This window comes from Arachis ipaensis, chromosome B6, assembly GCF_059453495.1.
Source record: "Arachis ipaensis isolate K30076 ecotype BB chromosome B6, ASM5945349v1, whole genome shotgun sequence".
Classification (NCBI taxonomy): domain Eukaryota; kingdom Viridiplantae; phylum Streptophyta; class Magnoliopsida; order Fabales; family Fabaceae; genus Arachis; species Arachis ipaensis.
The window spans coordinates 8533972-8558712 of record NC_142441.1 but is presented as its reverse complement, the minus strand read 5'-3'; the positions used below and the strand labels follow the sequence as shown (position 1 = coordinate 8558712).

The 24741-nt window shown below is 43.0% G+C and overlaps 2 protein-coding genes across 2 annotated transcripts; both read left to right on the top strand.

Annotated features, from left to right (window-relative positions):
• The first annotated feature begins 13011 nt into the window (after window positions 1–13011).
• Window positions 13012–15478, top strand: LOC107645638 (NADH dehydrogenase [ubiquinone] iron-sulfur protein 5-B). Its single transcript, XM_016349716.3, has 2 exons — window positions 13012–13307; window positions 15209–15478. The coding sequence occupies exons 1-2, from the start codon at window positions 13158–13160 to the stop codon at window positions 15305–15307; spliced, it is 249 nt and encodes an 82-aa protein (XP_016205202.1). The 5' UTR covers window positions 13012–13157; the 3' UTR covers window positions 15308–15478.
• Window positions 15479–19583: 4105 nt separating this feature from the next.
• Window positions 19584–20570, top strand: LOC148554543 (uncharacterized). The gene has a single exon (XM_088491461.1). It carries the CDS (start codon window positions 19584–19586, stop codon window positions 20568–20570), a length of 987 nt encoding a protein of 328 aa, XP_088347587.1.
• The last annotated feature ends 4171 nt before the right edge of the window (window positions 20571–24741 follow it).

The window sequence follows — 24741 nt, the reverse complement described above, 5'->3', positions numbered from 1 at the left end:
GGTAACCGACCTACCGAACATTGGCGCCGTCTGTGGGGAACGTCCATGGACTTCGTGCTAGTCCAAACTGGGACAGGCTGCGAGGCCGCGCCCCCTGTGCCTGGAGGAGGCGTCGTTCCGATGGAAACTCGACAACAACAGAGGTCGCCTCCAAGGGACACGACGCAAACTCACGAAAGACGCCCCTTCGGAGGGACTGGCGACAACCACGCAAAGATAATGCAAGAGCTATGCCATAGGATGCAAGACTTGGAACGCAGGCTAGCAGAAAGAGAACACGACCAGCGCACCCCGAAGCAGAGCCCCACTCGCTCCCGTTCAAGGAGCCGCTCGAGGCGCACACACAGCCCCTAATACGAATCGGAGAGCACGGGAGGGCGGAGGCGGGCCAGAAGAAAAAGTCGGGACCCCATTATCTACACCCAACACGAGCGGCGTTGTGCGTCGAACAGGGGCGAAGAGGACGCCCGTCGGGAGAGCGATGAACTGAGAAGAACTACCCGGGTACCCGTCATAATAGGAGCGACCCCCTTCCACCGTTCCGTACTCGAGGTCCGGCTGCCGAAACATTTTGACAAGCTAACGGACATGAAGTACGATGGAACACAAGATCCCCTGGAACACTTGACGGCTTTCGAGGCCAGGATGAACCTAGAAGGGGTGGGAGACGAGGTCAGATGTCGAGCCTTCCCGGTCACCTTGGCGGGCCCAGCGATACGGTGGTTCAACAACCTCCCGCAGGGCTCGGTGACCCAATTCTCCGACATCAGCCACGCCTTCTTGGCTCAATTCACGACCAGGATTGTCAAAGCCAAACATCCAATCAATTTGCTAGGAGTGACACAAAGACCCGGGAAGTCGACCAGGAAGTACCTGGACCGTTTCAATGACGAGTGCTTGAAAATCGACGGTCTGACGGACTCCGTGGCAAGTCTGTGCTTGACGAACGGGCTCTCGAATGAGGACTTCAGGAAGCACCTCACCACAAAGTCCGTTTGGACAATGCAAGAGATCCAGTGCGTGGCCAAAGAGTACATCAATGACGAAGAAGTCAGCCGGGTCATGGCTGCCAACAAACGGCAGCCCGCTTACAACCAAGGCCGGCACTATGAAGGCAGAGAAAAACCAAAGGAACACGCCAGGGATGGCGGTCCGAGTAAAGCACCCAAACCGTTCCCCCGAGTTGGGAAGTTCACCAACTATACCCCCCTCACGGCATCAATCACCGAAGTTTACCAACAGATAGCGGAAAAGGGGATACTGTCAAAGCCCCGACCTCTGAAGGACAGGACGGGAGGAAATAAGAACCTCTACTGCGAGTATCACAAGGGTTATGGGCACAAGACCCAAGACTGCTTCGACCTAAAAGACGCCCTGGAACAAGCTATCAGGGATGGGAAACTCGCCGATTTCTCCCACCTTATAAGGGAGCCAAGGAGACGCAGCCGGGACCACGATAGCGAAAACAGATCCCGGTCAATAAGGCGACGACAGGAACCAGAGGGTGACGACCACGACCTCACGGTGGTAAACGTGGTGACGGCTAGGAACACCGCCCCAAGGTCAAGGTCGGCATGGAAAAAAGACGCCAAGGTCCTAGCGATCTCCACCTCGTCTGTTAGGGGTTCCCGGGGGTTCCCACCCATCTCCTTCGGACCAGAGGACCAATGGTTTGACGAGGCGCCAGAAAGTCCGCCCATGGTCATCACGGCCAGGGTCGGAACGGGCCTCGTCAAGCGAATCCTGGTAGATATGGGGACAGACTCAAACATCATGTTTCGAAACGTTTTCGATGTCCTGAGACTAAGAGACGCCGACCTGACGACCCACCAGCACAGTGTGGTAGGGTTAGGGGACCATTTCATCAAGCCGGATGGAATCATCTCACTCCCGACCTCCGTGGGACAGGGGCAGAAGCGACGAACAGTCATGGCAGACTTTGTAATATTACGAGATTCCACGTCTAATAACATCATCCTGGGAAGAAAAACCATCAATGACCTGGGGGCGGCTATTAGTACAAAGCTACTGGTGATGAAGTTCATCACTGATGACGGATCCGTAGGATCCATCAAAGGCGACTTGGAAACGGCGGTCGCTTGCGACCACGCCAGCCTTTCTCTCAGGAAAAAGTCCAAAGAAGCATCTGGGGTCTTCCTTGCCGACCTGGACGCCAGGATAGACGACAAACCCAGACCAGAGCCAGAAGGAGACTTGGAAAAGTTCAGGGTCGGCGAGGAGGACGATAAATTCACATTCATAAACAGAAACCTCCCCCATGAGATGAAGGAGCCTTTGATGGAAATGATCAGGGCTAATGCCGACCTCTTTGCCTGGACGCCTGCCGATATGCCCGGGATAGATCCCCGGCTTGTATCGCATCATCTGGCCGTCAAAGCGGGAACCAAGCCAGTGGCCCAGAGGAGGAGAAAGATGTCGCAGGAAAGGGCAGAAGAGGTAGCCAGGCAGACGGCCAGCCTCCTCGAAGCAGGGTTCATCCGGGAACTGGACTACTCGACTTGGTTGTCGAACATGGTCCTGGTTAAAAAACACAATGGGAGATGGAGAATGTGCGTAGACTACTCTGACCTCAACAAGGCGTGCCCCAAGGATTGCTACCCCCTGCCTAACATTGACGCACTCGTCGACGCAGCGGCGGGGTACCGGTATCTGAGCTTCATGGACGCCTACTCAGGATACAATCAGATACCGATGCACCGACCCGACGAGTTGAAAACGGCGTTTATAACGCCAGGGGGAATCTATTGTTACAGGGTAATGCCTTTCGGTTTGAAAAATGAGGGGGCCACGTACCAAAGGCTGATGAACAAGATATTCAGTGAACTCATAGGCAAAACAGTAGAAGTCTACGTGGATGACATACTCGCGAAGACCGCGCGACCCGACGACCTCCTGAGCGACCTTGATGGCGTTTTTTCGTCACTAAGGCAGCACGGCATGAGGCTTAATCCGCTCAAGTGCGCGTTTGCCATGGAGGCCGGAAAGTTCCTGGGATTCATGATCACTCAAAGAGGAGTGGAAGCCAACCCCGAGAAGTGCCAAGCAGTTATCCAGATGAAGAGCCCGGGTTGTATTAAGGACGTCCAACGACTTGCCGGGAGGCTAACGGCTTTATCCCGATTCCTCGGAGCGTCGGCAGCAAGAGCCCTACCTTTCTTCAACCTAATGAGAAAGGGAATGACGTTCGAATGGACCCCAGCGTGCGAAGAGGCATTCAACCACTTCAAGGAGATCTTAGCGGCACCACCAGTTCTCGGGAAACCCCGGGCCGGAGAACCGCTCTATCTCTACCTATCAGTAACCGAGGAAGCGCTTGCCGCAGTGCTCGTTAGAGAAGAGGGGAAGACCCAACAACCCGTTTACTTCGTGAGCAGGGTTTTCCAAGGACCAGAGCTGAGGTACAGCAAGCTGGAAAAGCTGGCGCTGGCACTCCTAATCTCCTCCCGAAGGTTAAGACAATACTTCCAGAGCCATCGTATAGTCGTGAGGACGGATCAGGCGATTCGCCAAGTACTACAAAAACCTGACTTGGCTGGTAGGATGATGACCTAGGCCATCGAGCTCTCCCAATATGACCTACAGTATGAACCCCGACACGCAATCAAAGCCCAGGCAATGGCAGACTTTCTGGTTGAGGTGACGGGAGACCCCCCAGAGGAAACAGGCACACGATGGAGGCTCTACGTCGACGGGGCCTCCAACCAAACGTCTGGGGGAGCAGGGTAATCCTAGAAAGCCCAACAGGAGTCATCTATGAGCAATCGACTAAGTTCGAGTTCCCAGTATCGAACAACCAAGCAGAATATGAGGCTCTCTTGGGCGGACTGATATTAGCTCGGGAAGTCGGGGCGACAAAGGTCGAAGTATGCAGCGACTCACAAGTTGTCACCTCGCAGGTAAACGGAAGCTACCAGGCCCGGGACCCCCTCCTACAAAAATACTTGGAAAAGGTTAAAGAAATAACAAGTCAGTTCCAGGAAGTCATCGTCCAACACGTCCCAAGAGAAAAGAACACACGCGCGGACCTCCTGTCCAAGCTGGCGAGCACAAAACCAGGATCGGGTAACCGGTCCCTCATCCAAGGCATGGTGAAGGAACCAACGGTCGCCCTCCACTTGACGAAGTTGAGCCCCTCATGGCTAGACCCCATCACTAACTTCCTGGAACTCGGCAAGTTGCTTGAAGATGAGAAAGCGGCCAAAGTTTTAAGAAGGGAGGCGGCCAGATACGCAATCATACAGGGACAACTATTCAAAAAGGGACTCAACCAGCCCCTATTGAAGTGCTTGCACCCCGACCAAACGGACTACGTGCTTAGAGAAGTCCATGAGGGGTGTTGCGGGCACCACATCGGGGGCAAAGCCCTAGCAAGGAAGCTCATCCGAGCCGGGTACTATTGGCCAACAATGATGAAAGACTCAAGGGAATTTGTCAAAAGGTGCATAAAGTGTCAACAAAACGCCAACTTCCACAAGGCACCAGCCTCCGAGCTAAGCTCTCTGACGACTACTCGACCTTTCGCACAATGGGGAGTCGACCTCCTGGGGCCTTTCCCGATCGGCCCAAGACAAGTCAAATACCTCATTGTCGCCATTGACTACTACACCAAATGGGTGGAGGCTGAACCGCTGGCTACGATATCGTCCTCCAACTGCCGGAAGTTCATGTGGAGGCAGATAATAACCCGTTTCGGTATCCCGGAGGTCGTTATCTCAGATAATGGGACCCAATTCACAGACAAGAAGTTCATGGAGTTCCTCTCTGGCCTAGGGATAAAACAGAGGTTCTCTTCGGTAGAACATCCCCAAACAAACGGGCAGGTAGAAGCTGCAAACAAAGTCATCCTTCTTGGTCTAAAGAAGCGCCTAGACAATAAGAAAGGAACATGGGTTGACGAACTCGCCTCCGTCCTATGGTCCTACCAGACAACCGAACAAAGCGCCACGGGGGAAACTCCTTTTCGCCTAACATACGGGGTCGATGCAGTGATACCCGTCGAAATCGGCGAACCGAGCCCCCGACTACTACTCGCGGGAATGAGCGAAGCGGTCGAAAAGGACCTGGTCGAGGAAACAAGGGAGATGGCTCACTTATCAGAAACAGCGTTGAAACAAAGAATAGCCCTGCGTTACAACGCTAAAGTCCTCAAACGAGATTTCGAGGAAAGGGACCTCGTCCTGCGACGCAACGACGACCACAGGGGAAGGCAAGCTGGCGGTAAACTGGAAAGGTCCCTACAGGGTAAGGGAGGTACTCGGCAAAGGTGCTTACAAGCTCGAAAGACTCGACGGCAAGGAAATACCCAGAACATGGAATGCGGGTAGCCTAAGAAGGTTCTACTCATGACCAGACGACTCGCCGACCTGAGAACCCAAACAAATAGTAAATACTCGCTTTGTTCGCATGATGATCTACCTTTTTATTTTATCAAATACTCGCCATATTGATTAATTTGCTTAGCTAACGATTAACTCATACTTGTCAAAAATTTTCGTACTTGTCTACCACTTTCCTACGTGCACCGCGCACGAGCGCGCCGTAAAACGGCAGACCGGGACTGATCACCCCGGGGGCCATCTTCCTTATGGCCAGAGCCAACTACGACGACAACACGACCACGGCGATCCAAGCCATAACAAACATAAAACGGGAAAACGGGCGCGAGCCCACCCCCGAGAGAAATAACGACAACAAATATAGTAAACGGCAACCCGGCCGAACGACTGAATAAGTATAACTTATAAAGAGTCAAAACAAAAAACGAGCAATAAGTTGTTCAGCAAATGCGTTACAAAATATCCCAAGTTACAAGATCTCACTTCCTCGGCATGTCAACAATCTTTCCGTCCTGGATAGTCTTGAAAACGCCAATTGACGATGTGTCGAAATCAGGAGCTGCGATCTTTAGCTGAGCCTTCAGGGCATCTTCGGTCATTGAGATGGCGTTCTTCCCTTGCTCCTTGGTCACTTTGAGCTTCTTCTTAAGCTCTGCGGCTTCGACTTTAGCGGTTTTTGCCTCTGAGACGGCCTGCTCCCGCTCTTTCTCCAAGACGGCAACCCGACCCTGAGCGGCATTCAGCTGACCCTCCAAGGTCATCTCACGCTCAAGCAGCCGGGCCACGGTCTCATCGGATGCCTTCAACCTCTCCGCAACGAATGACGCTTTCTCCTCAGAAGCACTAAGCTTTCCCCCATCTCGGACAGCTGACCCTGGAGGAGTTCAACTTGGGCCTTGAAGTCATTGTTCGCTTTAACAGAGGATTCAAGCTTCCTCCGGAGCGCCTCCATCCCCGATAACTCGAATTCAGCCTTCCGAGCTATCACGGCTCCACGAAGCAAGGTCCGGTACATCCACCTCGCCTGCCCGGACAAATCGGTCCCATGAAAATGCTCCTCCGTCCCGGGTATCAGCTGTGAGTCAATAAATTTGGTAGCATCAAAGTTCCTTTCCATTATAGTAAGGGCCCCTTCCGGGCTGGAAGACATCCTCTGCCTCTTGGGAGTATGGATGAGCTCCACGTCGCTATCCGGCTTGGGGGTGAAGGACGCGTGCCCTTCAGCGGGCCCCTCCTCACGAATAGGGGAAGCCTGGACCCCTGCAGTCTGTTTCTCCGACACGCCGGTATCCTGGGGAGAAGGCACAGCCTGATTCTCCTTCTCCCCAGAAGGACCCCCCGACTTACCGGCATCATTTTCTTCGGCATTCTCGTCGTCACTCGCTTCAAAAAAGGTCTTCATCAGATTCTCAAGACCAGTCACGGTGGCAGACATTTCCACTACAGCAAACAACAGGCACATTAGTCGTTAGATCGGGAAAAGAAAATAACAATAAACAAACGTAAGCAAACAAAGAAGACAACTCACGGATATAGCTCCTGGCGGCCTCCCGTTCACCCATAAGAAGATGAGGGTTCACGGGGTTCTTTTCAAAAATGGCAAAAAGTACGTCAGCTATTTGGCCAACCTCTTGTACGTCACCTTGATGAAGGGATTCGACTCCGCCCCAAAACTCCAATAAGTCTGGATAAGGCGCTCCCCCTCCAACGACAACCAGAAGGGGTGACGACCTTTGACAGGACGAACTTTGAAATACTTGTCTTTAAAACCATGGTAGGAGTCCTCAAAAAGGCCAAAAATTCTCCTACCCTGGGCAGAACAGAAAGAGAGAAACCCTTTCCTCGCCTTCCCCTGTTTGGAAGGGTTGGTAAGGCTGAAGTAGAAGAGGAAGACGTCCACTGACACCGGCAGCTCTAGGTGCTCGCAAACCATTTCGAAGCAGCGGATCGAGGCCCAGCTGTTCGGATGAAGTTGAGAGGGGGAGACGGATATCCGGTTCAGCAGCGCCATTTGAAAATCAGAGAACGGTATCCGAACGCCAACTTGTGTGAACATGGACTTGTAAAATCAAATCCAATCGGGGACACAAGGAGAGTGGAAGTTGAGCTCATAAATACGCTCGTGGGGGGCGGGAACAACGGTCTCATAGTTGGCCTCCTCGTCCGTCCCCCCACATAAGTAGCCGACTCGCCGGAACTCGGTCAACTCCTCCAAATCCATTTGGTTGGGCGAGCTCCTTATATCGTCAGTCACCCAGGCGTACGAGTCGTAGGCCGCGCCAGATCCAGAAGACCGGGAAACGATGCGAGGCATACCTACAGCGGGGTACCACTCCGTTAGACTATGAGGTCGGGAGTCCATAGAAACCCAGAAACTACACCTTTTCAAACTCAAATCATGGCCGAATACGGTTAAAAGCTACGCCTATCACACAAATCACCTAAAACCTACCCAGGAATGGTACCCCTCCCTTAATTCATCTACCCCACCATTGGAAAGTCATTCGGCAAAAGTAAACTAAGCATGCAACAATCGCAAACAACAACTACGCAGCAGTAAAACATAGCGTATACACAAGGGAATAGGAAGCAAAAATTACCTGAATTGGTTGCAGGAACTTGAGAGGAAAAATGAGGCACGAGAGGGCTCGAACAGGAAATTTTGGATATCAGGGAGAGAGGAAGGTGAAAATAGCAAGGGTAAGAGGAAAAGAGAAAGAAACTGTTTAAAAACCACCACAAGGAGCGCGGAAAGAGACAGGGACAAAATGGTCTTTGCGCGCGGGGTTTTTTTAAACTCATTATGAGCATTTAATGCTCAGCGCGAAGAACGAAGCGACGAACGAACGCCTCAGCAGACCAAGAGACACGCGCACAAGAGACGCGCCTCTCCCACGGTCAGCCGACTCGGCGACAACGCACGAACGAGGGCATTACGCGCCACCGATCGCCTCACGACCATCACTGGCGCGTCGGGGGCACTGTTACGGCCCTGGATTCCCGCGGGTCAACATGACCCGAGCTCCACCCAGCCCGACTACGCGCCTCTCAATCGACCCGGACACGCGTCCCGTACGGCTCTCCCGCAGCTATGAAACAGCGTCCTTGAGAATATGGGCCTGCCCTCCAGAGGGGCCCAATACTGACATGTATATAAGGGAAAGACTGGCTCTTCCCCCAAGGTACGTCACATCCCTACACCACCCTCATTCCGCCTGCACATATTCTGACAAGAGCGTCGGAGTGTCTTTGCAGGTGGCATCCCCCCTTTTTCTCACACGAAGTGCTCGGGACCTCGCATCTCCCGGACTGGAAGACCGTAACCAGACGACCCCCTTCCTTCACCCCAGATCCTGACCCGAACCGTCTGGTAACCGACCTACCGAACATATATATATGTGTGTGTCCCCATATTTTATAAATATAAACCCATCATAAATTCTTTTTAACAACATCGTTCATATAACGAATCGAACAAGTTCACTCACTAGTGAATCTAAAAACCTGAATTCTTGTATATAAATGAGGCTTAATTTAACTTCTTTATTTTTATTATTATTATTATTATTATTATTATTATTATTATTATTATTATTATTATTATTATTTAGTGAATCTATGATTTCAGACTTTATTTTTTTAAAAAAAATTATAACTATTCTTACTATTATTATTATTATCATTATTTACTTTTTCGGATTTTATCTTTCTTTATGTCAACACCCAACATTTGTTGGATTCCCAAAAATTTCATACAACATCTATTTTAGACCCTTCAAAAAAAGCCCAACAATAAATTAATCATCATTAACAAAAGATTACTACATCTATATTATTGTCTACCTCCATCACTCATTGAACATGCTACAGGAGTTGTTGGAGATCATCAAAGCAACCTGCACACGCGTCAACTCCTGGAATGCGCCACCTACTTTCAGCATTTGCTGAAAAATTTCTTCTTCAGCACCATAGCATTCCCCAAATAACACACAACCTGCGTGTTGCCTGGTAACACGACAAGTGACAAATCTCTTTTGTGAATATACGATAAAGCTGCTTTTATTTTCTAAAAAGCTAACACAGAACCTGTGTGTTGAACAATATTTCTGATACTTCCACATTTTTGTAAAGTATCTCAAACACTAATATTTAACAAAAATACCACTTTTTTTTTCTATATCTAAAATATTTTTTGTAATATATAAGTGAATATTTTAATAATAATAATAAAATACTAAAAAATCGTCATTTGAAATTTAAGATTTTTTTTATAAATAATATAAGAATTTATCTATGTTGTATCTTAAGAGTATATATTAAGTTTATAAATTAATTTTTTTATTAAAAATATAAAAAATTTAAAATTTTAATATATTTATTTTATATTTATTAAATAAAAATATTTAAAACTTTTCATTAATAATAAATGTATTATATACCCTAAAAATTAATATTAACTAAACCCATAATATAAATAGTCATAACAAGAACAATAACCCTATGAGTAATTGACTTATAAGTTATAACATTAAAAAAGTAAAGCCATTTTACAATGACGGATTAATATAAAGTTTTTTACTAAGATTTTTTTTTTATTTCATTGATAAAGTACAAGAAGAGAAAGTATAGGAAATTAATATTTTTATTAAAATTTGGTCAACACTTAATTATCAAAAGAAAAGTAAGTAATTTCATATTATTGAATAAAATTTCACACCATTAAAAATATTAATAATGACTAATTGATAGTTACAAATAACAAAATTTGCTGATCCTTAGCACTTTTCATAAAAGAAATACAAAGTAAATATTTTTAATCTTTATTATTCATGCGATAAAAGTAAAAGGGAGTACAAAATATAAACTCTTAATAAATAAATAAAGGGTTAACCACAAAAAATACTTTCAAATTATTTAAATGCCGATAAAAATGCATCCGAATTTTACTATCGATAAAAATGTTTTTAAATAATTTAAAAATATGACAAAAATGTCCAACAGTAAATATATATTTTCAAAAACTGTCTTAGAGATTGAATTTTGATGTAATTTTTTGCAAGCATAATTAAAAAATGAGACATTATCATTCTTAAAATTTGGTGATTTTTTCTAAGTATATATATTTTTTTGTGATTTTTTAAAAGTATTATTAGTTGTTAACAACAAAATTACAAAAAAATTATATACCTAACGAAAAATTACCAAATTTTAAGGATAATAATATTTTATTTTTTTAAATAATGCTTGCAAAAAATTGTATCAAAATTTAATATCTAATGTATTTTTTTAGAAATACATATTTAATGTTAGATAATCTTTCAAAAAAAACCAAGGTTCTGAAAACCGAACCGGTCATCGAATCGCTCTAGTTACTGGTTCACTGGTTCATAGGTTCAACCGATTCAACCGTGGTTGAACCGAAAAAACCGTTTTATAATAAAATAATAAATAAAATATAAATAAACACATTAAAACATAATTATAGTCTAATATAAACCTTAAAATATTATCCAAATTAAAGTATTACATAAACGAGAATGTTATGATCTTATTCAAGTACAAACTCAAAAGTCAAATAACAAAATAAGACAACCAAACATAAAATTCCAACATCCAAACTTATCATCAATCATGAAAATCCACTATAAATCACAATGTTATTGATACTAATGCTGCATGCCATTAATTCTGGATGGAGTCATAAATTAAGGAATGGAATAATATATATCATCCGGCTTTCAGTTTGCTTATTGATTCCATAATATATACCTGTTCACCAGTTTTGTAATTTATCATCCACAAAAGGGAAATTACAATCCAGTGAATCCACAAAGACCTCAAACTTGTCAAGTTTCAAAAATTTAACAGCAGTAATTCAATCTCCAGCAGCATATCACTAGGCAAAGAAATCACAAAATCCTACATAACTAAAATAAAAAATCATGAAGACAGTCACCATTTAAGCATAATTAAATCACAAAACAGTAAAACAACCACAAACACACACAAAACAGCAGCAACTTCAGTTTCCAGCAGCACATCACTATGCAAAGAAATCACAAAACACAACATCAGCAGAGCAGAACATATGCTGAATTAACTAACTTAACAATCTAAGCACAATAAAGCCCAAAGCATAGTTTTAATTGACTTAATTAAACACAAAAATGCTCGGCAATCAGCAATGAACAACAGAGAGCCAAAAAAGCATAGCACAGCAGCAGCGAAGAAGACACAAACCAGGGTACAACACAGCATAGCAGTAGTGAGAAAAGCCATTCAATAATCAATATAATTTGATAATTTATGAACAAAAAAATAAACACGAACAGCAGGCACTAGTAGTGAGCTATGTGATACAAGTATTCCTTTAGGCAATGAGTACAATCAAGAAACTTTAACAAAATTTAACAGCAGAAAAAAATAAAAGCATGTACAAACCAGTATCAATTTATCATTAATCAGTAGGAGGATTGGCGTTGGGGGAATGGAAGGGCCTTCGAACACCACGAAATAGGAGGATTGAAGAACGATCACGACGAACCAGGCGGCGACAGTGCGACCAACGGGGGCGCGATGGAGGCTAGGGTTGTGTTTTGGGGAGAAATAATGAGAGTATGTATGAGACTGAGGAATCAGGAATGGGGCTCGAGACAGGGGCAAGGGCTTCAGGTCACTCAGGACGACACTGCGCAACGACAAGGAGTGGTGGCGGTGGCTGCGATTTCCACGGCTAACTTCGACGGAAAGGGCTGCGCGAATCTCCAAGCTGGCTCCACGAACTTGCGACGGTGAGTGACTTCGATGGAGGTGTTGCGACGGCGGCGGTGGCTCGAGGTAGAGACTGCATACGTGGCCACTGAGTGCGAGAGGCGAGAGTGGAGGGCTGCAGGGTGGAGGCTCGAGAGTGGAGGGCTGCAGGGGAGTGAACTGAAGAGTGAGGAGACCGAAGACTGAAGGCTAGGGTTGGTTTCTGGATCAAAACGCATCGTTTTTGACAAAATTTAAAAAACCGGCCGGGTCACGGTTCGGTTCGGCCGACCGGTTCCCGGCCGGTTCGGCGGTTCAATTTCGGTTCTTAAATTTAGCGATTTTGCCTTCTGTCCGAACCGTATTTGTTAACGGTTCCCGGTTCGACCGGTTCGACCGGCCGGTTCGAACCGGTTTTCAGAACATTGAAAAAAACTAATATTAAATATATATTTCTCAAAACATACATTAGAGATTGAATTTTGATGCGATTTTTTATAAACATGATTAGAAAAATGAGATATTATTATTTTTAAAATTTGATAATTTTTTATTAAGTATATATTGTTTTGTGATTTTTTAAAAGTATTATTAGTTGTTAACAAAAAAAATACACTTAACGAAAAATTACCAAATTTTAAGTATAATATCTTATTTTTATAATTATATTTGTAAAAAATTACATTAAAATTCAATCTTCAAAATATATTTTAAAAATATATATTTACTGATGAATATTTTTATTGTATTTTAAAATTATTTAAAAATATTTTTGTTGATAATAAAATTTAAGTATATTTTTGTAAGCATTTAAGTAATTTGGGAGTATTTTTGTTCGTTAACCCATAAATAAATAAATAAATAAGGCGAGGATAAAAGGGAGAAGAACTGAAGAAGGGGAAAACGGTTGTGGCATTTTGGTAATTTAGGGTGAGGTAATGGTGATGGTGGTTTGAAGCAGGAGAGTGAAGGAGATCAGAGGCATTGTTGAGTAGCGAGAAGAAAGAAAGCAAAGCAGAGGAGGAGAGTGAAGGAGAGATCTGAGTGAGGATGGCGTCAGGGTGGGGAATCAATGGGAACAAAGGTCGTTGCTATGATTTCTGGATTGACTTCAGCGAATGCATGTCTCGCTGCCGTGAGCCCAAGGACTGCGAGCTCCTCCGCGAGGACTACCTCGAGTGCCTCCATCACTCCAAAGAGGTCTTCTTTCTTTCTTATTATTATTATTGTTCTTCTGTTTCGTTCTTCATTGCTTCCTTCCTTCCTCTTTCATTCTCCAAAACCCTAATTCCCAATTACTCTATTCAATTCCACTTTCATTCGTGCTGCGCTTTCAGATCTTTAAGCCTTTATATTATCTGTTATCTTCATGTTTTGGTCATTTTGTTAAGTAGCGGTTTCATAAATCGCCCAAGGCAGGTACTATGGGGCACAAAATCAGAGCATGCCCGATAAATTATGCTACTCTTCGTAATGTTATCAATTCTCATGGTCATGAGTTTCCAATCCATTTAGACATGGTGAATAAAGCGATACTATGATATTTCTATATTGCACTTCAAATCCTGTGTTTTTGCCCTGTTTCCACATTTATGTTGTATTGGGATATTGGTATAACTGTAATTATGTCTTTTCCCTTTAGCAATCATACATTCCATATCAGTCTTTGAGTTGATATCGACACAGCAGAGTTGTGCTGATCTCTTCGGCTTCTCTGATTTCTTTCGTGCTTCATTTTGTTGCCTTCCATTTTATTCTTGATTTGGCCAGGGACAGTGGATTTCCTTGGGTTTGCTGTAGGTTTATTTTAGAGTAAAGTTCTTTTACATAATATATATCAAGTTGCTTATACTCCATTAACAATGGATAATGGCTTATATCAAGTTGCTTATATTCCATTAACAATGGATAATGGCTTATCCTCTGCTAGCTATTAGGCTAAACTGAATGGCTTAAAATTATTAAAGGATCATATTTAGTTCTCTTATAGTTTTACTTCAACACACTACTCTAGGATGTATAATGCTGATGATTATAGGATGATTTCAGAGATTTGTTGTGTTAATTGAATTTATCATACAGTGCTGTTTAGCTATTTGATTAGATGCTTAAGGATTATCGGACTTATTTTCATTCTAGTATGCCTCGTGAATCCCAAGCTTGTGAAAATTTCACATATGGTACATATGATGAGTATTGCTGACATAAAACAAATATACTTGGTTTATGAATGACAGAAATAGTATATAGACATTGCGTTGAGTGATGTTTGAAGTTGTTCTTCTCTTGCATTCATGAACTGTTTAAAGCAATCCATTCATGCTTATCATTGTGAATGTTTTAAACTTATAATCAGGTACCATGGCTCCATTATCGTCAATTCCTTGTTTTCCGTCTCTAGTTAAATTGCTTCAAACGTAGCTCTTGAACTAGATGTATACTTTTAGTGTTAGTCTTTTGAGTGCTTCTTTCATTTTTTAAAAATAAAATATCCCATACATCGGGAGTGGTGAACAGAAGAGGTGTGCTTTTGGGAAGAACCAAAATATGGGTGGAAATTGAAAATTGTTAGCTCATTTGGGATTTTAAAAAATAATAATGATAATAAGGATCGAGTATCTAATTTTAAGCATATAACAGTACTGTAATTATAACCTTATCCTTAAAATATTTTCTCTTGAAGCTTACTTTGGTGGAAAATGTATTTCTGGCATTTTGGTTGAGGTATTAATATCAATTGAGAATGCCAAGTCTTAACAAAATGAAAAAGCTGTGAATTTACTTTGCCTCAGCATTGTGAAAATCGGATTTGGATCCTCTAAATTTGAATTTTACGTTGGTAAAGTGTGATCTCTCACCATTTATTTCATAGGTGAGACCAAAAAAAAATATGAGAGAGAAACTGTTCAAGGGTGAGAGATCACACTTTACCCTCTAAAGTAAAAATTCAAAATTTAGAGGATTTAAATTCGTGAAAATAATGTAACATAAGTGTATTGGGTTGGATACAAGGCTTGTTTTCAGTGCCACTCTGAAGTAAATTTGTGTGATGAGTTATGACATGTGTGATCACTTATTTTGGTTTTTATTGTTTCCTGCAGTTTCGACGAAGAAACAGGATTTACAAGGAAGAACAGCGCAAAATAAGAGCTGCTGCTAGGAAAGATAAGGAAGATGAGGCTGTTAAAGGACATCATTAGCACTCAATCAGTTATCAATTTAAGCTTTTGAATAAATATTATGATAAAACAGTGTAATTTTTTCTTGGATCGGTGTTCCTGCAAGTTCAGTGTGCGCTCCTTTTTATCCCTTCAACATTGTGGGCATCGTTTTTGTGTGGAATAATTGAAAGGTCGACTTCGGACTGCAAATTAAATTATGAGCGTGCATCTTTTGAGCTGCGGACAAAATGCTTAAATGGATTATAATCCCATTAACGGAGAAAATCAACGGATTAAAAGATCAAATTCTTTTATCGAGATATTGAGCTCTTTTTAAGTGTTGAGTGAGACAGTTACATGAAGTCTTACATTTTCTTTTTCTTGTTGCCTGGGCTCTACCAAAAAGAAAAACAGAGAGAAGAGAAACATCACCAACAACAGTATTTTGATTAAGTTGGATGCCACCAACATGATTGAAATAACAAACTAACTAATGCTTCTTAAATAATCAACTATTTAAAAAGATGTAAATTATTCTAAAACTTATCAAGATTATTTATATCAAAATTTAAATTATTTTAACTTCATATTAAGGGTTTATTTAGGTGAGTTTTTACAAAAAGAAATTTTTTTACTGATCTCTTAAAAAGATTTTTTAGAAAAACAAAAATTTTATGTTTTGGATATCGTAAGTAAAAATATTTTTTATCTAACAATTATAATTGGATACAAATAATACTGTTGGTAAAAAATTATTGAATTCGAAGGAGAAGTTCAAATTATTAAGTAAGTTTTTGGAAGAGAAGTTGGTGTTGAAGGAGACGTATTTTAGGGACATTAAGTAAGAGTTTGATTAGTTCAGCAAATCGAGGAGTTACTCGAGTAAAGAAGATCGAAGATTTTTGGAAATCGAAGATTATTCTGTAATCGTCAGATCAGGGAAAGAGTGGGAACAGGTTACCCACATTTTTGCACATGCGGGAGTGTCACTTCGAATTGATCGGTTACGGAAATGGTTATAAATACTATAAGGTTTGAAGATACCGAGGTTGGAACTTCGTTTCAAAAATTAGTCACGCACACTCACATCTCACTCTTAGTGACTTTCTGAGTCTGCTTCGAGTCAAATTTCTGTAGGGTTCCTTCCACTTGTTTTCATTTTTCATTTATATTTTCTGCAAACTTTACTTTACTTGCAAATTTATCTTTCAAACAACAGTTAATTTCCTTGTTCAAATTTACATTCTCGCATTGTTATTGCTTTATTTAAATTCAATGCAAACCATTTCGATTTCAGTCATTCTTATTTTCAAAACCTTTTATTTACTTGTTGTTTCTTCAGTCATTTTCTCTAATTCTGTCTAATTCGAGGGTCTTTGATGCACTTCTAGAAAACTGGTACGCAAAAGAGGGGTAGATTTCGCTCCTATACTATTAGAATCGAACCACCATCGATTTGCTAAAAAATCGACAAAACAAATATAAAAATATTTTTTGTTTTTTTATTATGTTAAAAATATTTTATTATTGGGTAAAAAAAATATTAAATTGGTCTCCTACGTTTGAGGGTAATCCTATTTTAGTCCTTAAGGTTTAAAAAATCATATTTGAATCTAAAAGAAAGTTTTATTTAGCTTTAATGTAGTCTTATTGTGATGTCAAAGTTAAATAATTAGCATTATAAGAACAAGGTCAATCAGATTATCGACCGCCTCTGGAGCTTGTACTTGTACTTCCGATTATCAACCTTATTCTTGTACTGCTGTCATGTAGGACATTCCGTTAATTATTTAACTTTAACCTCACGGTGAGACTACATTAAAACTAAATAAAACTTTTTTGGATTCAAATAGGACATTTAAACCTTAAGGACCAAAATAGAATTACGTCCAAACGTAGGAAACCAATTTAATATTTTATCCATTATTAATTTTATAAATAAATTTAAAAAATATATATAATTATAGCTTTTAAAAATATTTTTTTATTTTTAAAATTTTTATTTTTACTATTAAAATTTTGTCAAACACCTAAAAAATAAAAAAAAATTCTTTTTTTAAACAACTTAATAACACCTAATAAATTTTAAAAATATTATTTTTCGTAAAAGTAATAAAAAATCCGATCACGTGTTTTTATAATCTAAGGAGTAAGGATGATTACATTTTTACTTTCTTATATTATCAATTTTTGGTCGATATGGAATCAATTAAACTTTAAAAATTAATTTCCATTGTATTAAAGAAAAATGTTTTGTTACTAATACATTTTAAAAAAATTTCTTTTAATAAATATATAACATATGTATTAAAAAAATAAATCTTATAATTTTTTATATAAATTTTTTTCATTGATGACTTTAAAAATAAATATTAGCTAAATATATATAAAATAAAAAAAAGTATAGTGTTACGGTGGGTAACCAGAGATTCGTGGGCCGGATGACGTTGGTTGGCCCAAACGCGCGAGGGAGGTGACTATCGAGCGATCCTGAAACCCGGTGTTCCTCCGTCCGACTTGTGTGTGTGGAAGAATGGGGGGTGGTACCTGCAAAGACACTCAAATGCTTAAGTTAGCAAGAGTGTGAGCAAGTTGAGAATGTATTGGGACTTAGTGATACCTGAGGGATGTCAGGGTATTTATAGTGGTGAACCAATAACCACCGCTGAAGTAGTGCCACCTTTTTAGGTGGATAACCGTTCCCATATCTTAGGGAGGTTAAGATATGGCTCTATGAAGTGGTTAGAGAGTTTCTAGGGGCAGTTACTCATTCGAATGAGTGTTATCTGCCAGCTAACCCTCGTATCCGACTTCTTTGGAGCAGGTCGTGTTCAGTACCGACTTCTGGGGATGAAGGCTGGTACTGGGGGAGGGCCAATCCCTTTGGGTTGGGCTTCTTTACTTGGATCCAGGGCCCTATTTATTGGGCCAGGGTATGAACAGTGCCCCTACTCGAGCCCAATTTATTTTTAAGAGTTGGGTTCGAGTATTCAACTCGGGGTCATAGCCGATTTGTGAGAGGACCGACGTGATGGTTTGAAAACCGACGTGATTTTTCGTGACCTTTTGGTTCTGACAGTTACGTCCAATCAAGCGTCGTGTCCGTTAGAGGTGTGCGTAGGGATTTAATAGCCTTGGTAATGGTGCATCTTCATTAATGATTGCCCCGATTTTACCGTTATGCCCCTAACGTTCTTATAAATAATTTCCCTCTCTTTCGTTGTTTCGTTTCTGCGATCTTTCAAATTTTTCTTGCATTCGTTCGTGCTGCGTTCTTGCGTCTTCGAAGGCTTTTTGCTTCCAACCCTTATTTCCGGATAAAGGTTAGTTCTTTAATATGCCTTAGTAGATAAATTTGATTTATAGACTTTAGTTTCGCATCCTCCTCCCTTTAGAGACCGTGTTGGTGATTTTTCTTTTCCCCTTGTAGGTTTTGTTACCCCCCTTTTTTTATAAAAAGAAATGGCTTCTGTAGATGCTCTCTCTCACTGGGTTGATGTCACGGTCCTAGGGGAGGAGCCCTCAGTCGATTCTGAGTTCATTACCAACCTTCGCACTCATCACAGAATTTGTACTTCTGAGGATGACGAACCAAAATATGAATTGGTAGTCCCGGGTCCTGAAGACCGGGTTTGTTTTGGAAGAGTCGATGAGGCGGCCCCTCATTTTTTCTTTATGTATGAATGCATGATCACCCGTTTGGGTGTTTTTCTTCCTTTTTCAAATTTTGAGATATCTGTTTTGCATCACTGTCGAGTCGCTCCCACCCAGCTTCACCCCAACTCTTGGGGTTTTTTGAAAATTTATCAATTTATCAGCCAGGCTTTAGAGTTCCCGACTTCTTTAAAGATTTTTTTTCCATCTTTTTCATATGACAAAACCCTTCAGTGGGCTAAACAATAAACAACAGTGGGTGTCGTTCCGAGCCATACAAGGTCGGAGACTTTTTACCCTTTTTGACGAGTCCTTTCATGACTTCAAGAACTACTTTTTCAAAGTGCAAGCTGTAGAGGGTCACCATCCCTTTTTCCTGGATGATCATTCTTCTCCTCGATTTCCTTTATATTGGCTGGAGGCCTCCCCTTGCGAGAAATATGGTCTGGATGACTTAAATGAGGTAGAAGCAGCCATTGTGGGGTTCCTCCGAGAAGCGTGGGGGAGGGCCCCATACTTGGATACTAAAAAATTTCTCCAGGGGTCGCCGACCTTTGTCCAGTCACAATTAGGTAGCTTTTTGCGTTTCTCGCTTATTTCCGACTTGCAATTTCTTTTACCGACTTTGTCTGATTTTAGCTACTAATTTGTTTTTGTAGAGATGGCAAAGAAAAACGCTCAAGGATCTTACCAGAGGGTTCAGGAAGCCAAGGCAAAGTCTCGAGCCAGGTCTGGAGGTGTTAGGACGGTTGTCTCTCCCCCTCCTCCTCCTCGGAACGTTGGGACTCCTTCTCAACCTATTGTAATTTCTTCCTCTGCTTCTTCTCTGCCACCCCCTCCCGTCCGACTTACTCCCGAACCAGAGCCAAAGAAGCGCAAGACCTTAGAGTCTGGCGCTTCTGGTGAGGCGGACGCTCTTGCGTTCGTCCGAAAGAACATCTATCCTCATGCTCGTATGAGTATGGATGATGTTTCTGTTCGGCACTACCTCACTACTGTGGTTGAGGAGAGTCTCAAGACGGCGGGGGTTTGTGGCAAACTCTTGGATATATTTGAGAAGACTCCCATCAGCTCTTTAGGGACGACCTCGAGGGTCGAGGAGCTGGAGGGTAGGCTTCGTATATATCAGGAGCATGAGAAGGAGTTGGAGGGGAAAGTCGCCAAACTGACGAAGGAGAGGGACAACCTCAGAGAGAAGGGGAAGAAGTTGCAAGCCCAATGCAACATGGAGATGGATTTGAGGAAAGCAGCGCAAGCCAGCTACAACAGTTTGTTTGCTGATCTTGTGTCTGTAAAAAATGACTTGCTGAACGCTCGGAAGGCCTATACCGAGTTGGAGGACTCTATTGCGGATGGTGCTGATGAGGCCTGGAGGATTTTCAAGGAACAGGTCGGAGTTATTGCTCCTGACTTGGACCTTTCTCCTTTGGACCCTGATAAGATTGTTATTGATGGTGCCATCGTGGATCCTCCTGTCCCCATAGTGGAGTCTGAGTCTGATTTAAAGACTCGGGGGCAAAGGATCATAGAGTCCCCTCCTCACTCTAAGGACGCTCCGAGTTCTTCTACCGTTCCTCCGACTTCTTCTTCGACTCCTGCTCCTGGCGTTCCCCCTGACTCTGCTGGTGGTGATCTTCTAAAAAAGTGATTTTTGGCTATCGGGGCCCGGCCTGTGGGCCCCTCTTTTTTTAAACTCTTTATATTTATTTGTTGGTGTTTTGAACAATTTTTTGGCCTTTTAAGGCCGTAAACAAAACAGTAATGCCCCTTTTTTAATAGGGGTTTAATTTAGCGTTAAATAAATGCCCTTTTTGGATAAGGGTTTTGAGTTACCTTATGTGTGCATGCTTTTTTCTGTTCGTGGTTCTCTTGACTCTTTGATCCTTTCTAGAAAAACTTTTCTTTGAGGCTTGCCTGCTTTTCTGAATTTCAAGGCAGCCTTACTATTTTTTCTTAGTTTTTCCTTATCTCTTTTTGTTATTCTTAGTACTCAATTTTGTTTTATTGAGTTTTTCGTGACTTAGGCTACTTTTGCGATTCATTTTATCTTTACTCGGCTGCGTTTTCCGACTTATGAGTCGGACTGCTTCCGAGTTTATCATGACCGACTTCTATAGCCTCTTTACACCGACTTGTACCTCGTCGTTTTATCCTGACGACCATCTAGGTCGGTTCATGGGATTTTCACGTTTTGTCGAGCTTAAATCGGCGCGTTTCGTAGAAAGAAAATAAAAAGGGAATTTGAAAGAGATATTTAAAATGAAAGAGATCTTTATTAATCGAGGAGGTACCTTGTTGCTACTAAGGGCTTTTGATAATTTATTTCCCTTAGTCCCTACTATGATGCCTCGTTAAAAACCCTTCTTCAGAAAAAACCCTTTGATTCTGGGAAAAAATCATGAAGCTGGGAAAAGAGTACATCAGGGAGTAGAGTTCGCTTTTAACTGTAGTACCTTTTCATGTTACAAGCATGCCATGACCTTGGTAACTCGGTGCCACCTAAGTCGGTCACCTTATAATAGCCTTTTCCTAAGACCTCCTTGACTTTGTATGGTCCTTTCCAATTAGCAGCGAGCTTTCCCTCCCCAGATTTGTTGACTCCAATGTCGTTTCTGATTAAGACTAAGTCATCTGGGGTGAAACTCCTTCGAATGACTTTTTTGTTGTACCTTGTAGTCATCCTTTGTTTCAATGCTGCTTCTCTTATCTGAGCTTCTTCTCGGACTTCAGGGAGCAAGTCGAGCTCTTCTTTGTGCCCCTGTATATTCCTGATCTCGTCGTGGAAAATCACTCTTGGGCTTTGCTCATTGACCTCTATTGGGATCATGGCTTCTACGCCATAGACTAGTCGGAAGGGTGTTTCTCCAGTGGCGGATTGGGGGGTTGTTCTGTAAGCCCATAGTACTTGTTGGAGCTCTTCAACCCAAGCTCCTTTCGCCTCTTGTAACCTTTTCTTCAGCCCTGCCAGAATGACTTTGTTGGCTGCTTCGGCTTGCCCATTGGCTTGTGGGTGTTCCACCGAGGTGAATTGGTGTTTAATTTTCATACTGGCTACCAGGCTTCTAAAGGTGGAGTCGGTGAACTGGGTTCCGTTATCTGTGGTAATGGAATAAGGTATCCCATACCTTGTGATTATATTTTTGTAGAGGAACCTCCGACTTCTTTGTGCTGTGATGGTGGCCAGTGGTTCTGCTTCTATCCACTTTGTGAAGTAATCTATTCCCACTATTAGGTATTTAACTTGTCCTGGCGCCTGGGGAAAAGGACCTAACAAATCCATTCCCCATTTTGCAAAGGGCCATGGAGAAGTGATACTAATGAGCTCTTCTGGGGGAGCCACGTGGAAATTTGCATGCATTTGACATGGCTGGCACTTTTTCACAAATTCTGTGGCATCTTTCTGTAAGGTTGGCCAGTAGAATCCTGCTCGGATCACTTTCCTGGCCAATGACCTGGCTCCAAGATGATTCCCGCAGATTCCACTATGTACCTCCTCCAACACCTCGGTGGCTTTTGAGGTCGGCACACACTTTAGCAATGGTGTTGATATCCCCCTTCTATAGAGAACATTTTTCACCAAGGTATAGTGTTGTGCTTCCCTTCGAATTTTTTGGGCTTCTTTTTCTTCCTTAGGGAGGATGTCGAATTTTAGGTATTCGACTAAGGGGTTCATCCATCCGAGGTTTAATCCGACCACTTCAAGGACTTCTAGTGTGTCTTCCATTTTTACCACTGAAGGTTCCTGGAGAGTCTCTTGAATCAGGCTTCTGTTATTTCCTCCTGGCTTGGTACTTGCTAGCTTGGATAGGGCGTCTGCTCTGCTGTTTAGATCCCGAGTTATGTGTTTCACCTCGGTTTCTGCAAAGCGCCCCAGGAGCTCCGAGGCTTTCTCCAAGTACTTTTTCATAGTTGGGTCTTTTGCCTGATATTCCCCACTTATTTGGGAGGTCACCACCTGGGAGTCGCTGTATACCATCACTTTCGTGGCACCGACTTCTTCAGCCAGCTTCAATCCTGCGATCAAGGCTTCGTATTCTGCCTGATTATTTGAAGCTGGGAATTCGAACTTGAGGGAAACTTCTATCTGGGTTCCCCTTTCATCTACCAATATTATGCCTGCGCCGCTTCCTGTTTTATTGGAGGACCCATCCACGTAGAGTTCCCAGGTAGTCGGTTTGTCCTCTTGATCCCCTGCATATTCAGCAATGAAGTCGGCGAGGCACTGGGCTTTAATCGCCGTCCGAGTTTCATACTTTAAGTCGAACTCGGAGAGCTCTATTGCCCATTGTACCATTCTTCCTGCAATATCCGTCTTTTGGAGGATTTGCTTCATGGGTTGGTTCGTGCGGACTCTTATTGTGTGAGCCTGAAAGTAAGGCCGTAGCCTTCGAGAGGCTATTACTAAGGAGTAGGCAAACTTTTCTAATTTGTGATACCTTAGCTCAGGGCCCTGTAGAACTTTACTGATGAAGTAGATTGGGTGTTGTCTGACCTCATCTTCTCTTATCAAGGCTGCTGAGACAGCCCTGTCTGCCACGGAGAGGTATAGGATGAGGTCTTTTCCGGCTATAGGTCGGGTCAAGATAGGAGGTTGGCTCAAAAACTTTTTGAACTCCTGGAACGCCTCCTCGCATTCGGGGGTCCACTCAAACTGGTGCCCCTTTTTTAGTAGGGAGAACAGTGGAAGGGATCTTAATGCTGATCCTGCCAAAAATCTGGAGAGAGCTGCTAGTCGGCCATTCAGCTGTTGGACTTCTCTCAAACAAGTCGGGCTTTTCATCTCTTAGGATAGCTCTACACTTGTCGGGATTGGCTTCGATCCCTCTTTGTGTTAGCATGAATCCTAGAAATTTTCCTGCCTCCACTGCGAAGGCGCACTTTGCAGGATTTAGTCTCATCCCGTGCGACCTTAGGGTGTCAAAGACTTGTGAGAGGTCGGGATTTGGTTATATCCTGAGTAAGCGTCCATGAATGACAGGTATTGATACCCCGAGCTAGAGTCCACTAGGGCGTCAATGCTTGGTAGTGGATAAGGGTCCTTGGGACATGCCTTATTTAAGTCGGTGTAGTCGACGCACATTCTCCATTTACCATTTTGTTTTTTGACTAGTACTACATTGGCTAGCCATGTTGGGTATTTGACTTCTCTGATGAAGCCGGCTTCTAGGAGCGCCTGCACTTGCTCTTCTACTACTAGGGCTCGCTCTGGGCCGAGCTTGCGTCTTCTTTGTTGTACAGGTCGGGACCCTGAGTAGACCGAGAGCTTGTGAGACATGAGCTCGGGATCTATCCCAGGCATGTCGGAGGCCTTCCAGGCGAAGAGATCGGAGTTATCTCTTAGGAGCTTAGTCAACCCTTGTCTTAGGGTTTCCCCTAGGTTGGCTCCTATGTGAGTGTTTTTCCCTTCCTCTTCACCGACCTGAATCTCCTCAGTTTTTCCCCCGGGCTGTGGTCGCAGCTCTTCTTTAACCCTTGCTCCCCCGAGTTCTATTGTGTGGACTTCTTTGCCTTTTCCTCTCAGGTTTAGGCTTTCATTGTAGCACTTCCTTGCCAACTTCTGATCTCCCCTCACCGTTGCTATCCCCGACGAGGTCGGGAACTTCATGCAGAGGTGGGGCGTCGATACCACCGCTCCGAGTCGATTAAGGGTAGCTCTACCGATTAAAGCATTATAAGCCGACCCCACGTCGATGACTATGAAGTCTATACTCAGAGTCTTTGATTTTTCCCCCTTTCCAAAGGTGGTGTGGAGGGGTAAAAATCCTAGTGGCTTTATCGGCGTGTCACCTAATCCGTACAATGTGTCGGGGTAGGCTCTT

Excerpts from the sequence above, each read along its gene's own strand:
- LOC148554543 (XM_088491461.1), top strand. The coding sequence starts at position 19,584 with ATGGCAAAGAAAAACGCTCAAGGATCTTACCAGAGGGTTCAGGAAGCC.
- LOC107645638 (XM_016349716.3), top strand. The coding sequence starts at position 13,158 with ATGGCGTCAGGGTGGGGAATCAATGGGAACAAAGGTCGTTGCTATGAT. Across the intron at positions 13,308-15,208 it reads GCCTCCATCACTCCAAAGAG|TTTCGACGAAGAAACAGGAT; the intron begins GTCTTCTTTCTT and ends TGTTTCCTGCAG.